This window comes from Mandrillus leucophaeus, unplaced genomic scaffold, assembly GCF_000951045.1.
Source record: "Mandrillus leucophaeus isolate KB7577 unplaced genomic scaffold, Mleu.le_1.0 Scaffold175, whole genome shotgun sequence".
Taxonomy (NCBI): Eukaryota; Metazoa; Chordata; class Mammalia; order Primates; family Cercopithecidae; genus Mandrillus; species Mandrillus leucophaeus.
Window position 1 is genome coordinate 780,454 of NW_012101754.1, and position 16,381 is coordinate 796,834.

At 39.9% G+C, this 16,381-nt stretch overlaps 1 protein-coding gene across 3 annotated transcripts in view; it reads left to right on the forward strand.

Moving 5' to 3' along the window:
- The window catches only part of ITGBL1 (integrin, beta-like 1 (with EGF-like repeat domains)), a 280,376-nt gene that overhangs the window by 16,758 nt on the left and 247,237 nt on the right, over window positions 1-16,381 (forward strand). For 2 of the 3 annotated variants that reach the window (XM_011977217.1, XM_011977219.1), the window contains exons 1-2: window positions 9,798-10,316; window positions 11,267-11,484. In XM_011977217.1, the coding sequence (XP_011832607.1) occupies window positions 10,219-10,316; window positions 11,267-11,484 (316 nt within the window). In that variant the 5' untranslated portion in view covers window positions 9,798-10,218. Of the gene's footprint in view, window positions 1-9,797; window positions 10,317-11,266; window positions 11,485-16,381 lie in introns of those variants that run through there. The other variant, XM_011977218.1, reaches the window with a different exon arrangement.

Sequence of the window (16,381 nt, forward strand, 5' to 3'; positions counted from 1 at the left end):
ACATATTAGAGTTGGAAATGAAATATATATAAATTATATAAATATATAAAATACACATATGTATATATGCATAAGTTTATATATGTGTATATAATATATATGTGTGTGCACACATGTGTACATATGTGTGTGTATGTGTATCTGTTCTTCATCTATTACTAGAAGACAGTGTGGACAAATACATAGTAAAAATATAATCACAAAAGTTCAGCATTAGAGAAAACTGGTACTCCCTTCAAGCATGCCATTGTGGAAACTGGAATTTAGCAGGTTAAGAAACCTGGCCAAGGCCGTCAACTATTGGATGACAAAGCCAGCAGCAGAATTCATCTCTGAACAGTTCAGTCTCCATGCCACTTGTGTACCTAGTTATATCCTCCTGCTTATTAACAGCTAAATACCACTTTAAGAATTAAAAGTCTATTCATTGGCATAAAATAATATTTACGTGATAAATCTCTTTTCCCCTAAAGTCAATGAAAATGACTCCTAGATTTTTTTCTTAAAATTTCCTTCTAGCATCAACTAGAACTGCAGAAATATTCAGAAGAGTGAAAGAATATTTCTCATCCCAGAGGCTCCTAATATTTCCAGGTGTTTTTGCTATGTGGGAGGGAAAAAAGCCCTCTGGTTCTGTGCTAACATCTGGAAAAGATGTTAACTATACATTTTTTTTTTTTTTTTTTAATTCCACAGATCTGGCTCAGCTGAGAAGCTCTTTTTCTTGGAAATGCAAACTTATTTTTATTGCTGCCTGGGAATATTTAGCCTTCCTGAAAATTTTGGTGTGCCTTTTACTATTTGAAAACCTGGAAGGTGCCTTTGAGTGAAAATATTATTCAAGTAGGTTTTGAGTGAAATTGAGATTTTTTTTTTAAACTTCACATTTGACTGTAAGTGATTGTAACAATTAGTGCTGCACATATATGGAGAGTTCAGTAGGTGCTGTTTATTATCTAACTGTAGATTGACTTTCTTGATATTTTTCATGATAGAATTTTGTTTGATTTTTGTATTTTAATTGCATAAATTCATCTCATTACTGCACGTTGATTTTTTCCTTCCATTAAGCTTGAAATACTCATTTAGTTCAAAAGGTTGAGTTTAATCAAAATGTATCAAAATTTTAAAACCATTTATTTACTTATTCATTTATTTTGTAATTCATTCTCTCAGCAAATACTTGTTGAGGCTTTACTCTGTGCAAGATACTGGAGTTACAGCAAAGAACAAGAGAGATATGGTCCCTGCTCTCATGGAACTTGCGTTGAAATGGGGGAGTAGTAGATTATTCACAAGTAGATAAAGAAATGGAAACAATAATATTAGATCCTTGTAAGTACTATCAATAAAATAAAATAGGGTAAAGGGTGCTTGGACAAGGGAGTGGCTTTAGACAGCACAGTCAATCAGGGATCAGTCTGCTCTTTAAGAAGGTGGCATTCGAAGAGAAGCCACTCAGCATGTGACCTGGGGGAGAGGGATCCTTGCAAAGGAGGCACTGAGGCAAAGAACAAGCTTAGGATGTTCTAGAAACATGTGAGAAACAGAAAGGCTCTGAATGGTTGGAGAGTAGTGAGTAAGGGGAACAGTAATGAGAGATGAGGTTAGACAGGCTGACAGAGCCACATGGCACAAGGCTTTGTAGGATTTGGGAAGTAAGTGATCAACAGAAATTTATGGAGCAATGTAATAGTGGGAGGAAGAATCAGTGAAAGAGAGTGAGGGGAGAGGGAAGGAAGGAAGGAATGAAGGAAGGGAGATGTTGTGTAAAGATACAAATGCTGATTTTGCAGAGAAATTACAAGTACCTAGAACTGAATTGAACAAGAATATTCTGCCATTTCCAAGGATAGTCATGGTCAGAGCACGGCGTACATTGGTGTGAGTTATATAGGTAATACAATAGGTGAGGGGGCAGCTGGAAAACAGAAGCAAGTTCACAAAAAGAGATACACACATTTGAAACTGCTTTAACCAGTACTAGCTGTATTCGTGGTTATTTTGAATTGCTTCAACATGTGTATAATGTGTAGTGTGGTGTGTGCATACATTGATCCTTATTTGTATCATACTTTAGATGTGCTTTATCAGTATAATGAATATTAGAATCCATTTTTAATTGGTGGGATGTATGTTGTTGAAGATAAGGGGTTGGCTTGGAGTGATGCTCTTGTATAAATAAAATGTTAAAACCAGCCAGCCCATCAGTTACACCAGCTTTGAGGTACATGAGGTCTGGAGGCCATGGGTTCTGGTTATATTCACTAAAGACCTTGACCACAAGAGATTTGCCAATCCTGTGGGTGGTGAAAATGCCACTGAATATGCTTCAGAAGATTCAGAGGGAAGCTTCTCTACAAAGCTCAGGTTGGTATATCAGAAGACAGAGGGGTAGGGATATTACTTTTCCAGATAGGCTGTGTGACCACTCTTGCGTGTTTGCTGATAAATGCCTACGTGTTTGGCTATTTCAGGTCTGAGGCTCGCTTTCTTTGTGATAAATGTCTAACAGTTTGTGGGGCAGAAACTTACAGCTCTCCTTTGTCCCTCTGTTGGGAACCACCTGACGCTGCTGATGTTATCAAAAATCCTTCTGAATGACCAAACCAGTTTGTGTTGGTCAACTAAGTCAGTGTCCAAAAAAAAAAAGCAAACAAGTGAACAACAGGGCTTGGTATGATCATTTAGATCTCTTCTAGCCCTGGAGAGATCTTTATCCACACCCACATTTTGATTGACAGTTAAGAACTGCTGTCATGTTGGTTCACATTTACATTTCTGCAGTCTCAGACCAGTCCTTGGAGAAACTTGAAGGAGGTCAGACTGTCATATTCTCCCGAATAATCTGCTGGAGAAGTTATAATAATAATGCTTAATATCTCACAATTCAGCTTGCTTATAAAGCTTGGCATCACTTTAAAGTAAAAGAAAAGAGAGATTATATCCAGACAAGCCATAATTAAAGGAAGGGTTTAGCCTAGAAAGAGCTTTGATCTCCAATGATGAATAGAAGTGTATGACTAGAAATGAAGCAACAAAGACTGGATTTACCAAGATTTCCAGTCATTTCCTACTAAAATCTTGAGGAAATTTATCATCTTACGCTTGCATTTCAGCCCCTGAAATGGAAGAGTCATGGGAATGCTTTATGTAGTGGGGATGTTTGCACAATGAGTTTATTAATTGATGCATGTAGACAAGAGACTGTTGGGTGATGCTAGGAAGAAGACCCCAGCACCCTCAGAGAAGAGGTAGGGGTAGTGCCCTGCCCGTGCAGAGTGGACTTCACTGAATAGAAATTCATGCCCTAAGAACTGGATCATCCCTCATCACTCCGTGGCCTTGGTACACATATGAATTTCATTATTTTTAAAGGAATATGATCCTTGAAAATAGTTTTAAAAGCAAAATGATGCACTACTAATAGACTTATGTAGGAATCCCCTGTCCCATCCTCCTACCTCCTCCAGTATGGCTGCCCTGAGGCAAGAACATTCAACTTCTCTACCCTGAATCAATTGCAGTGCCATTCTCCCCAGTGGCATTTACCTCCATGTTTCTAAGTATATGTTTGTGCTGCTTGTAGTTGATTTGTGGTAGAGAAGACTTTAGCTCTCTCATATTGCCATTCCATTTCCTCTGTACCCCTGCTTCCCAATTTGGTGATATTACCCATTTTCTATTTGCTTGGTTGTCTATGTACATATGGTTTGTTTTCCTCTTAATCCAATACTTCTACTTGTCAAATTTATCAGGTGAGATCTGGTAGGTCCATTTTCTGTTTTCTTGAAGATCTGCCTTCTAAAGCCGCACATTGTTATACAGCAGTCGAGACTAGTTGTTCTGCAACATAGAACGTGCCTTTGAAATTCCCCTTAACTTCATTATTTGTTCTTATCTTCATTTTTCTTCTGAGTTTTATCTGAATTCCTGTATCCCCTATCTTTCCTTTCTTGATTTTTTGATGTGAGAGTAGTGAATCAGATCTTCTATCAGCTTTTCAGGAAGGGTGCCAGCATGAAACATTTTTAAAAACCAATATATCAGAAAGTATTTTAATTAGCAGTATGTTGGAAATAGAATTATGGTCTGAAAATCACCATCATTCTGAATTAAAAAAAAATTGCTTCCAATGTTACTATTAAAACAATCCAATACCACTCTAGTTCCTGGTTCTCTGTATGTGACCATTTATTCTCGTTTGGAAAGTTAAAAAAAAATTACTTTCCTATCATTCTGAAATTTCCCCAAGATGTTCCTTGGTTCCCATCATTTCCATTCATCTTTTTACCTGTTAAATGAGACTATACAATATGGAAACTCACGGTCTTCAGTTTGGGGAAATTTTCTTGAAATTTTCTTCAATAATTTTATCCCCTTCATTATTTTTCGTGTTCCCTTTCCGGAACTCCTATCAGTTAGACGTTGAATCTCATAGATCAGTCATTTGATTTTTTAGTCTTTATTTGTATCTCTGTTTTGGTTTTCATTTTTAGGAAACTTTTCCTCATTTATTTTTCAACCCTTTTAGTGGCTTCTTTTCAGCTAATTTATAATTCACTTTTTGGGCACTTCATTTTTGATTGTCCTATTCTTATGACTGCACATTTTTGCAAGCCTAGATCTTCTTAGATCTCTGAGAAGAGGGATTATACTTTCTTACTTAAGTTGCTTCCTGTTGCCTTCATCATCGATGTCATCTGAGTTTCTTTCATTTGTGCTTTTTTTTTTTAGTTGTTTGTTTGTTTTGACTTGGGCCTTTTATTTTGGAGGGGCTCCTTAAAGTTCTGATGACTAGTAATCCTTAGTGATCTTTTTATGAAAAGTGTGGTTTTGAAAGTAAGAGTGTAAGTTCACAGTATGTTAGTAGGACCTATTGAGAGTGAGCTCCATCATAGCTTTTTTTTTTTTACGAAAGCCTCAAATATTCACATTCACATCCATTGTTTGTTTATATATATATATATGTTCAGTTTTCTAAAAACTAACAGTTTAATCGATAGCCCCTGAGGGAAATAAGACTGGTATAGGCCAAGTAAGGAAACGAGGTGAGGATCACTGTTCAGATGGTTCAGTTTCACTTAATTCCTGTTTTATTTCATACTGCCTTCTGCCGTGTCCAGTATTCCTGAGTCTAAAGCCTGGAGTCTCAGTGGAGTTGGTAAAGAGGTAACTTCCTATCTGAAAGATCATAGGTGAAGATCTGAGGTCAAATTTCTCCTCTAAAAGTATTTGTACAAATCTTCTTGTTAACCTCACACCTCACACATCTTATCACTTTCAGTTTTTGAGTTTTTGAGTTTTTGAGTCTTTTCTGCATTGTTGAAAGAAGCACAATGATGGAGCTGTCCAGCTCTACGGTTTCCAAATATGAGAGGCTTAATGGTGTCAATACTGTTGGAGGAAGAGATTAGGAAACTGTCTCGAATCTGAGTGATCAGCCTCCGGGAAGCCTGTCCTCTTAAGCACAGGGCAAGTCTCAGTGAGAGGGGCAGCTGTGAGTTATCAGCAGTTACTAGTGTCATCAGCGAGATGGGTGGGTGCATGGGCCCCGGAGAGGTGATCTGGGAGGAACCACAACGTCTACTAGGGAGACAGTCAGAGTCCAAACACAAATATGAACTCAGAGAGTATTTGGGCTTTATACTGTGAATGGACAGTTACTAAAATATTTTCAACAGGGAATGGATGTGATGAAATTTGCATGCTAGAAAGATGTCCGAGGGAGCAGGATAAATGTAGACACAAAAAGATAAGAATAAATGCAGAGAGACCAGTTGGGAGGCTATAGCAATAGTGTACAAGATACAATATGAAGATCTGAAATAAATACATTGAAGTGGAAGGCTAGATTACTAGGAGGTGGGCTCAATGTGATTCAGGGATTTACCAGAAAATCCAGATGAATTGTAGACAGGTACCAAAGGTAACTCTCACAATTGTGTCTACAGGGATTCAGTTAAAATGATATAATTAACAAAAATTGGGAATATAGGAAAAGGATCTGGTGTTATATAGATTCAAGTTGAATCCACAGTCATCTCAGGGGATACCTAAGGCCAAAATGTCATCTGACAACTGATCCAGAATCCACTATATCACCTGCATCTTTTGTTGACTCATAAATTTATTATTCATGTTGTATATCATTTTTAGTTAATTTATTTTTGCCATAAATATATATCAAGAATGTAATATGTATTGGGCACTATTTTAGATAATGGCAGAAAAAAGTGGTAGCCTATTTACCTGGTAAACTAAGAATAGCAAAGCAACTGATGGGATCTTTCATAATATTTTTCTGGGCAAAATGAAGAAATAGGTTCATATCAGACAACTCAGTACACTTGTAAGTGGTTGGATGGCTTATTCAATATGTGCTAAGAGGCTAATATTGTCTTAAAGGTTGTATCTAAACTTGGTCCTCAGCCTATTTTTTTTTCAAATATCTTGTTAATTATTTGAATAAAGGTACAGAATATGTGTTCATCATATTTACTTTTGAGAGGGTGAAATAAATATAACACAAGTAACTATAGTTATTTTTACTGACTGGATAAAAGAACTAAGTTTAGATGAAATATAATAAATCAATTTGTGTTTGGGGAAAAATACACTTATAAAAGCACACAACTGGGACAGCGTGGCATTCCAAAAAGCGAATATGACCTTCAGTTTTATTGGTAGAAATATAGCATATGAAACAAGAATACTGAAAGTACTGATCTATTCCACATCCACTAGGCCGCTGAATGGTTTCAGTTGTATACATCATGCTTTCCAAAAGGCATCCATCCCAGAAAAAGCAAAATCAGAAAATCAGGGCATTGAAAGCTTAAAGTTATAATACATAAGGAAGAGGTGAAGGCAATGAAAATATTTATCTTTAAGAAGTATAGAATTGTTTGGGTGTAGAATTGTTTGGGGGTTATATAGACTGGGGAATATACTGTTACATCATTGAATATTTGATTCAAGGCTTGTGGCTAGGATATTATTTTAAATGTATTTTTAGAGTAGACCCAGAACCAAGGGGTGAAACTTTCAAAGCAATTCTCAGAAAAGGATGTGGTCCTCTTAATTTTTTTTTTTTTTTTTTTTTTTTTTTTTTTAACCAAGGCCCCCTAATTACTTGGCAGATATATGGTATGTTATCAACAAATTTAGTTTTGAACTAGACAACCTTTAAAAAATACCTTGAATGCTGAAATTCTCTGATTGTGTAACCTGAGGACTGAAGGACTACATTCAAGGACTAGGGTGTTTTCAATCTTTTTGAGTTCAGTTCCAGATGCACTGGGTCCTTTCAGGCACCATTCATTATGCATCCGACCCACTGCTGTGTCCTCAGCCAGCAGAAGTGAGAAACTCAGGACCTTTCTTGGCACATGTGTGTCCTTGAGGTTCTGAAAACTGGGAAAATGGAAGGAGTAGGTGTTTCCAAGGCATTCAATACTTTGGTTTAAAAAAAAAAAATGCTAAAAGGAATAAATTTAAAGTTAACCTTTCATTTTGACAGAGTTTCTGTGGATCCAAGACTTTCGGCTGAGTCACCAAGTCAGCCACAATATAACTATTTCAACTGACTAGGAATATTATTTCTGAGTCACAGTAATGTAATGATCTGAACATTTACATTTTCTCAGTCACCTAGTACATACTAACTTCACTTCAAAGCTGAATAATATATTAAAGATAGTATTGCTTATTGAATACTACACTGTATGAAAATACTGTAGGTTAAAAATCACTTAAATTCATTAAAAATGTTCAACTATCAAGTCCTATTTCATAATAAACTTTCCCTCAGAAAATATGCAAGGAGTAAACAATACATGACTCATTTATTAAAGCTTCCATGTTTTTATTGCAAATTCCTAGTCAGGTTTTGGAATAGATACTTCCCTTCTATAATTACCATATTCTCTGAGTCACTAGGTTTCTAGATGTTGACAGGAAAGCCTGTTCCTATGTCCTTGTACTATCACATGTGGGCAGGATAAAATGTAACTCTAGAATTTGTACTAAAGGTGGGTGGAAGTTCCACTCTTAGATCCAGGCACCCTCAGGCTCAGCCTGAGCCCTGTGATTTGCAGTCTTCTCAAGCTATTATTATGTAAAAATAGATATCTTGGGATATTATTCAAATGCACTCTGTGATCCCTTAGAGCTGGGGTTGGGGCCTAAGAACTTGCATTTCCACAAGTTCTCAAATGATGCTGACGTTGCTGGTCCATGGACCACACTTTAACAACAACTGACTTAGTAATTCCCGTTCTGTCTCTCTTTTAGACAGACCCTTCCCCCACAGGTTGTAGTTCTTGTGACTTAGGGAACCTGCCAACTCAGAACCTGTGTCCTTTTTTTCTAAGCCACACTTTGGGTATCCAAGACCCCAGAATTACTGGTCCAGACATCCTCCCAAAACTGTGCATACCTGTCCCCAGTCTGTCCTTGCCATAGAAGACTCCACCAGTGTGTACACACCTGTATCTAAGGGTGGCCAGAAAATCAGCTATTTGAAATAGGTTAAGTTGTGTGGGTAGGGGTTGGGGGGTGGGGTGACACACAGATGTGCCCCATGCAAAACCTCCCCTATTACAGGGTGGAGAATGGAGTAGAAACAGAAAATAAATGGACTATGATTAGAGGACCTTCATTGTTTTCTTGCTCCAGTAGGCAAGTGTAGTGTTGGTCTTGCCCTTATACCTACTTATGTAAATGACAGGGAGAAATCCCATCCTGTTATGACTTATCCCTGATTTTAAGGATCTGGGACCACAGGCGATTCTTGAATGGTTCTATTTCATGAGGAAGCATTGCATCTATAGTGCTCTTCTTAGGGTGAATGAAAAATGTTTTCTTCCTTCCATGTAACCCTCTACACACTTTTCCCAGATGACCACAAATGTAGCGGATAGTGTATGTGCTTTGGATTTCAGCTGAAATACGACTAACTTCCTGTATGAATTAAAGCAAGTCAGTTGACCTTTTTGCCCTCAGTTTCTTTATCTTTAAAATGGGAGTAAGAACGCCTCCCTGTTCTCTTCCATCTCCTTCTTATTTCCACCCAATTTAATTTGATGCCATTTTCAGTTTTGTGTTCAAATGCTACCGTCTTTGATTAGATCACGTGCCTGTATCATCTGGAAGTAACTTCTCATTGCACTTGCAACTGTTTGTCCTTGTTTTTGTGGTTTTGTTTTGATTAATGTCTTTATAGCTCATTGGACTCTGAGAGAGCAGGGATTATGTCTGCTTAGTTCCCTGTTACATTCATTCTATCTTGCACAAAACTTGGCACCTGCTAGATGCTAAATCCCCATTTGCTAATGCACAGATAAATGTGTGATTATTGTCATAATTAGAGAACACATACTAAATGACTGGCACATAATAGGTGCTTAGTAAATGACAGCGATTGTTTCTCAGTGCAATTTATGCTATAAATATTTAATTTTCTTTTCTCATATTTGACATATGGGGAGAATGGGGTGAATTTGAGACAACTACAATTTAAACTGTCCAAGTCAAGAAAAAAATGTGGTGTGATAAGCTACTGGCCTCAACAGCTGGAAGCATGACACACTTTTTAAAGACTTAAGAAATGAAATATCCAGTTTAAATCAAAGGATAATAAAGGCAAGAAAATGTTGTATTTGCCAGATTTCCTTGCCCTTGCCCCAGCCCAAACTCTAAAGAGTGCATCTTCTTTAAAAGCGTGTGGTGAAACTAATTCCCTACCCAAGTGTTCACACCAGAGTCACTGGCCTCACCCTTCTTCTTCAGAACTCAGGGGTTATTTTAAAGGTCTCTTTAATATTGGCCAGTCCAAATATTCTCTTGTCAAATATTTCTGGGGCCTGTACTTGAAGAAAGAAATGATTTTCTCAAATCTGTGAACAGGACACTTTTTTTAATGTCAAAATAAACCATCTGCTTGTACAACTGTTTCTAATTACTTCCCTGCCTAGACTCTCCACTGAGGGGTTTGGCACCAGCACCCCGCCCAGAGCAGTGCCGCTGCCCAAATCCTCGCAGGCAGCTCATCAACGCAATTGCAACTCCGGCTGGAGTCCCGGACCTGCAAGCCTGGGTGTCCGTGGGTCCGTCTGCCCGGCCATCTGCTGGTGGCACCTCTCCCTCCTGCCGCCTCCCTTGGTGAACCCCACCTTGCAGAAGTGCAGCTCGCCCAGAGCAGCCCAGGAGCTCAGCATGCATCCCCCAGGCTTCAGGAACTTCTTGCTGCTGGCGTCCTCCCTTCTCTTTGCTGGATTGTCAGCTGTTCCTCAAAGCTTCTCGCCATCTCTGAGGTAAGTTTGGTTTGTTATTCTTCAGTAGAGACCTGCCCTGCTTATGTGGCAGGGCTCAAGCTTGCAGGATGGCTGCCCTAAGCCAAGAGTTGTTACTAAGTTGGACACGGGATAAACTGTTTTCAACCTGTTCCATTCCCTCTCCTTATATCTACACTGTGCATTGCCTCATGTCTGTCCTTTTGCTTTTCCTTTGGAAAAATGCAATCAGTGAATAAAAATACAATTTATACTCCTGCAAATATATATCAGGAGGAATTTCTGCCACGAGTTAAAATTCTATGTGTACCCGTATCTTCTCACAATCTATAAAGCAGAATGATCTCTGTTTCCCAACAGCAGCAACAGGTCTGTATTACATTTTGTATCACATTCGGAAAGAGACGGAGGCACATTGCAATAGTGAAACTAAACTTTTTAAAAGTAGAGTTCCTAAAGACTGCTTAATGCAAATTATGCCCGATGCTATCATAACATGTCTAATTCTTTCTATATATTCACCTCTTCTCTTCCATAATATAACTGCCCATTGGCCATCAGATAGCAGTGGGACATTTTTTAAAGGAAAACTGAAAAGTCAGCTGAGTGCCATACCTTGGATTACTTTGTATTTAATCTAAATGTGCATATAAGATTCAGTGTCAAACTACCAAAGAGCAGGGCAGATCACCTCTGTTCACCTGGAGAAAGGACCTGTGTCCGGGGGTCAGGTAACCGCCTTACATGTTTTGGGCCCTGGTCATTTCTCTGGTGGGTGGTACCTGCTTGCTTGGGAAAATATAGCCCTTCCAGGCAGCGCTTGGACCGCAGAGAGATGCGGGCCTCAGACTTCCTGTTCTTGGGGTTGTGCGTCTGCACCTGGAGGAGACACGGGGGAGGAAACGTGGGTTCGGAGCAGGGGGCGGTGTCCGCGTCTGACCCCGCCTGCCGGTTGCTTGTTGCCCGCGCAGGAGCTGGCCGGGCGCCGCCTGCAGGCTGTCCCGGGCCGAGTCGGAGCGCCGCTGCCGCGCACCTGGGCAGCCTCCGGGGGCCGCGCTGTGCCACGGCCGGGGCCGCTGCGACTGCGGCGTCTGCATCTGCCATGTGACTGAGCCGGGCATGTTCTTCGGGCCCCTGTGTGAATGCCACGAATGGGTGTGCGAGACCTACGACGGGAGCACCTGTGCAGGTAAGGGGGCGACGCTGTCTCCTCCTTCGGGAGGTAGGAACTCCTCTTCTGGGATTTCTGCCACTCCCTAGAAGAGTGAAGGGTGGGGACACGCCTCCTTTCACGTAAGCACCAATTAAGTTACCGCACTTGTCACACTTTGGCTAGTTAATTCTGCCATCATTTATCACAATACTTTTATCCCCCAGGCTTCGAACTTGAATGGAAGTAATATTTTAAAAATTCATTCACTTAACTATATATTTTATTGTAAGTATATATTTTATTGTAATTATGATTTTTTTTTAAGATGGGGTCTTATTATGTTGCCCAGGCTGGTCCCCAACTCCTGGACTCAAGCCATCCTCCCTCCCGGGCTTCCCAAAGTGTTGGGATTACAGGCGTGAGCCATTGCACCTGGCCGTCATTTGCTTAATTCTAAAATCTCACTTGCCTCTAAAGTTCCTCATTACAGACTAAATTCCCCAATGTCCTCACAAATAGAGTTATTTTACTGGGTTCTCCTATCCCTATCAAGAATGTTAATCATAATATTTGTAGATCTTAGGCCTGTATTTTATTTTACATAGGAAACAGTGGGAGGGGGAATGTATTATTTTCCTCCATTCTAGGGGGGCAGGTTTTGCCTTTGAAGCCTGATTAGCCCTCTCATCATTAGAATATAGTTCACAGGCAGGAGTGTGTATCAGAAAACGATAATAAGGAAAAAAATAAACAGGCACATATTTACTTAGAAGTGACTGTTTCTGCATTGTTCTAGCTGCTTGAATTTTTGAGTTGCAATGAAACTTGGTATTTTTTAAGGGTGGAGTGAAAATACATTCATTTTCCTTGCACATTTTTAAGGAGTGATTCAGGTTCTGATATTGGAAAGGGTCAAAAAATTCCTTCCCAGAGAACACCCTTAACCTCTTCACCTGTTTCAGATAAATGTGTCATTTTACTTAAGGCCAAGAGCTTCAATTAGTGCCTTGTGAGTGACACAGAACTCCATTAGTGAAAGCACAACACAATGCATTCCAGACAGGGTTTGGCAAATTTGTAGGAAAAACTAGCCACTTATTTTACCCTCAATGTAGCTAAGACTAATAAGTCAGCCAACACTAACATAGAAAGATCAAGAATGAGTTTATAGCAAAATAGTTTTTTCTTGGAACCTGGGCCCAGTAGTGTGTAAGTTAGGTTACTTAACATGCAGGCTGCTTGGCAATGCAAAAAATAGTCATAGAAGAAATTTGGAGGGGCGCAGGTGCATCTACTTTGTTTGTTTTCCCTGTGAAGGCTGTGAATCAACCCTTTAAAAATACTGGATGCTGGGTGGGGTGGCTCATGCCTGTAATCCCAGCACTTTGGGAGGCCAAAGCAGGCGAATCACTTGAGGTCAGGAGTTCAAGACCAGCCTCGCCAACATGGTGAAACCCAGTCTCTACTAAAAATACAAGAATTAGCCAGGTGTGGTGGCATGTGCCTGTAATTCCAGCTACTTGGGAGGCTGAGGCAGGAGAATTGCTTGAACCTGGGAGGCGGAGGTTGCAGAGAGCCAAGATCATGCCACTGCACTTTAGCCTGAGTGACAGAGATTGAGAATTCATCTCAATAAATAATAAAATGAAAATATTGAACACCACAACTTGTTATTTAACTTTGTAGCCCTACAAGCTGCAGTATTATTAAGGGTAGCCCTTTGGAATGAAAGCTAAGTTATCGCCTAATATTTCATTCCGAATTTGACTGTTACTTGGCTTCTCTGACTTATGGCCTCTGGCAAACCCTCTTCAATATCATGAATTTTGAACAAATTTTCCAGGGCATTTTCTCTTGTTTTATTACAGACATAAGAGGTAAGATGCAGCCTTTAACTGGGGAGAGTTCTGAGTACCATCAGATTCACTTTCTCTGTTGAAGAACCTAGGCTGGTGCTTTTCTGCCCAAAACTATGCAGAAGGAATGCTGTGGTAGACAGCGTTCTTTTTCCCCTCCCATAGAAAATGATTTGTTGTTTACTCATAGCATCTTAGTCACTGCATTCCTTCCTTCCTGATACAAAATGCAGGACTGAGTTAAGCATGGCTTTGTTTGGCTATGCATGCACTTCTATAGAAGATGAAATGCTTCTCTTTAAGACTGAATGGAATAACGAAGTTCATTTTTTATTCTCATCTTGCTGACTGATGCCCATCAAGGCCTACTCTACAGGGCCTTGAGCAGAATCTGTCCTCGCAAATGCCCTGACCACGTTTGTGAGGCCCATGTGAAGATCCCTACAAGTAGCACACAGGGCTGCCTTGTGAGCTTATCAGTGTATTCCGTGCTTCAAATTTAGCTTCTCAGTTTTATTTTTAAGAAATAGTTCCAATTTTATCACTGTAATATGGAAACATAGCAGGTTTTCTATGTTTATGTGCACCTGTGCACACCTCTGTGAAATTTCCTGTAGGTGCTTTCCAGAAATAGAGTAACTTCCAGAGACCTCTCCAACTTCTAAGAAGAAAACAAAATCCTTCTCTCATAGTACTATATCATGGAGTGATTAAAAGTATGGGCTCTGGGCTGGGTGTGGTGGTTCATGCCTGTAATCCCAGCACTTTGGGAGGCCGAGGTGGGTGGATCACCTGAGGTCAGGATTCAAGACTAGCCTGGCTGACATGGTGAAACCCCATCCCTACTAAAAAACACAAAAATTAGCCAGGCTTGGTGGCATGTGCCTGTAATCCCAGCTACTCAGAAGGCTGAGGCAGGAGAATTGCTTGAATCTGGGAGGCACAGGTGGTGGTGAGCTGAGATTGCGCCACTGCATTCCAGCCTGAGCAACAAGAGCGAAACTCTGTCTCTAAACAAATAAAAATAAACTTGGCTGGGCGAGGTGGCTTACACCTATAATCCCAACATTTTGGGAGGCCGAGGTGGGTGGATCACCTGAGGTCAGGAGTTCGAGACCAGCCTGGCCAACATGGTGAAACCCATCCCTACTAAAAATACAAAAAAATTAGCTGGGAATGGTGGCACGTGCCTGTAATCCCAGCTACTCGGAAGGCTGAGGCAGGAGAATCCAGGAGGTGGGGGTTGCCGTGAGCTGAGATCATGCCATTGCACTCTAGCCTAGGCAACAAGAATGAAACACTGTCTCGAAAAGAAAAAGTGTGGACTCTGGGAGAAAATTTCTAGGATTCAAATCCTAGTCCTACTACTCAATAGCTGCATGAACACACTGGGGCCTATCATGGGGAAGGGGGAGGGGGGGAGGGATTGCATTGGGAGTTATATCTGATGTAAATGACGAGTTGATGGGTGCTGACGAGTTGATGGGTGCAGCACAGCAACATGGCACAAGTATACATATGTAACAAACCTGCGCGTTATGCACATGTACCCTAGAACTTAAAGCATAATAATAATAAAAACTAAATAAAAAAAAATAGCTGCATGAACTTGGGCAGTTACTTAAACATTCTCACCTTGATTTCTTCATCTGTAAAATGGGAATAACAGTACCTACCTTACAGTACTCTTGTAAGGTTTAACATACGTAAAATACTTAGACTAGCATCTGACACAAAGTAAGTGCTCAGTACATATTAAAATGTATATATACATTACATATTATTACAGTGACGCATAACTGGTGGGCTAGTATGGATGGAAGGATGGGTGGATGGAGGTGACAGATGGATAGATAGCTGGCCTGGTGTTTGTCGGGCATTTAATACAGTGAGAGCAATTTAGTTCTCTTCATGTAGTCTGGGCTTGTTATTGATTCAAGGCCCAAAAGGTCAAGTAAGGATAATTATTTTGGCCCAGCCTCAGGGCAGCTGTATTAGATACACTATGCCCTTTTAAAGTTAAGTCCATTGGGGTTATTATACTGTGAATCATAAGAAACGTACTTATTATAGTTGGTGCTGGTTGAAAGTGATTAGGCTCTCGCCATTAGAAGTCTATTTCTTCCATTGTCCACTTGTTCATGGCACATGCATCTTCCTCAGACTATTATAGCACAAAGATCCAGGCAAGTGAGTGTTCCTATGGATGTGATGGTCTATTAAAGCGTAAAATAATTTTGGTAGAATGGTGAAGCCCTGTCTCTACTAAAAATACAAAAATTAGCTGGGTGTAGTGGTGTGTGCCTTGTAGTCCCAGCTACTCGGGAAGCTGAGGCAGGAGAATTGCTTGAACCCAGGAGGCAGAGGTTGCAGTGAGCCAAGACTGTGCCACTGCACTGCAGCCTGGGTGACAGAGCGACACTCCATTGCGGGGGAAAAAAAAAAAAAAAGAAAAGAAAAGAAAAAGAAAAGAGAAAAAAAGAAAGAATGGCAAAATGTTTGATTGCATGGAAAGAAACTTTCAGTTGATATTTCCAAAGCATTCCTGGTTGCCCCCATGACCAGCTGTAATGACACTTAAATAATATATTGTTTTCTTAGAAATCTTTTGAAATTGCTGTTGAAATACATCACCTAAAAAGTTTCGGTTTTAGTAATTTAGGAAGAGCTAATATAATTCAATTTAGCAACACTTGTGAAGCACTGCATATTTTCTAGGCTCTCTCCTGTTGAAGGGAGTGTAAAGATGAGGGATAGAAGGCAGCTTACCATTGAGTAGGGAGACAGAGAAATACCAGATATCTATAATACAATGCAAGATATCATTTGTACAAATTTTTGTGAGGGCTCCATTGAGCCAGGGGTTATATATTATGGTTAAAAGTTCTTGAGAAAGAGGTAGCATTTAACATAAGCACTTAAGTACTGGGAGATTTTTTAATCCAAAAAGTGAACTGTTGGAATTCTGAGCAAGGAAAATCTTAAGCAAAGGTGTAGAAGCAGAAAAACATGTGGATGTTTGGGAAATAGTGAAGGCTACAAGGGTTGGCTTGGCTGGATCTTAGAGCTGTAAGGAA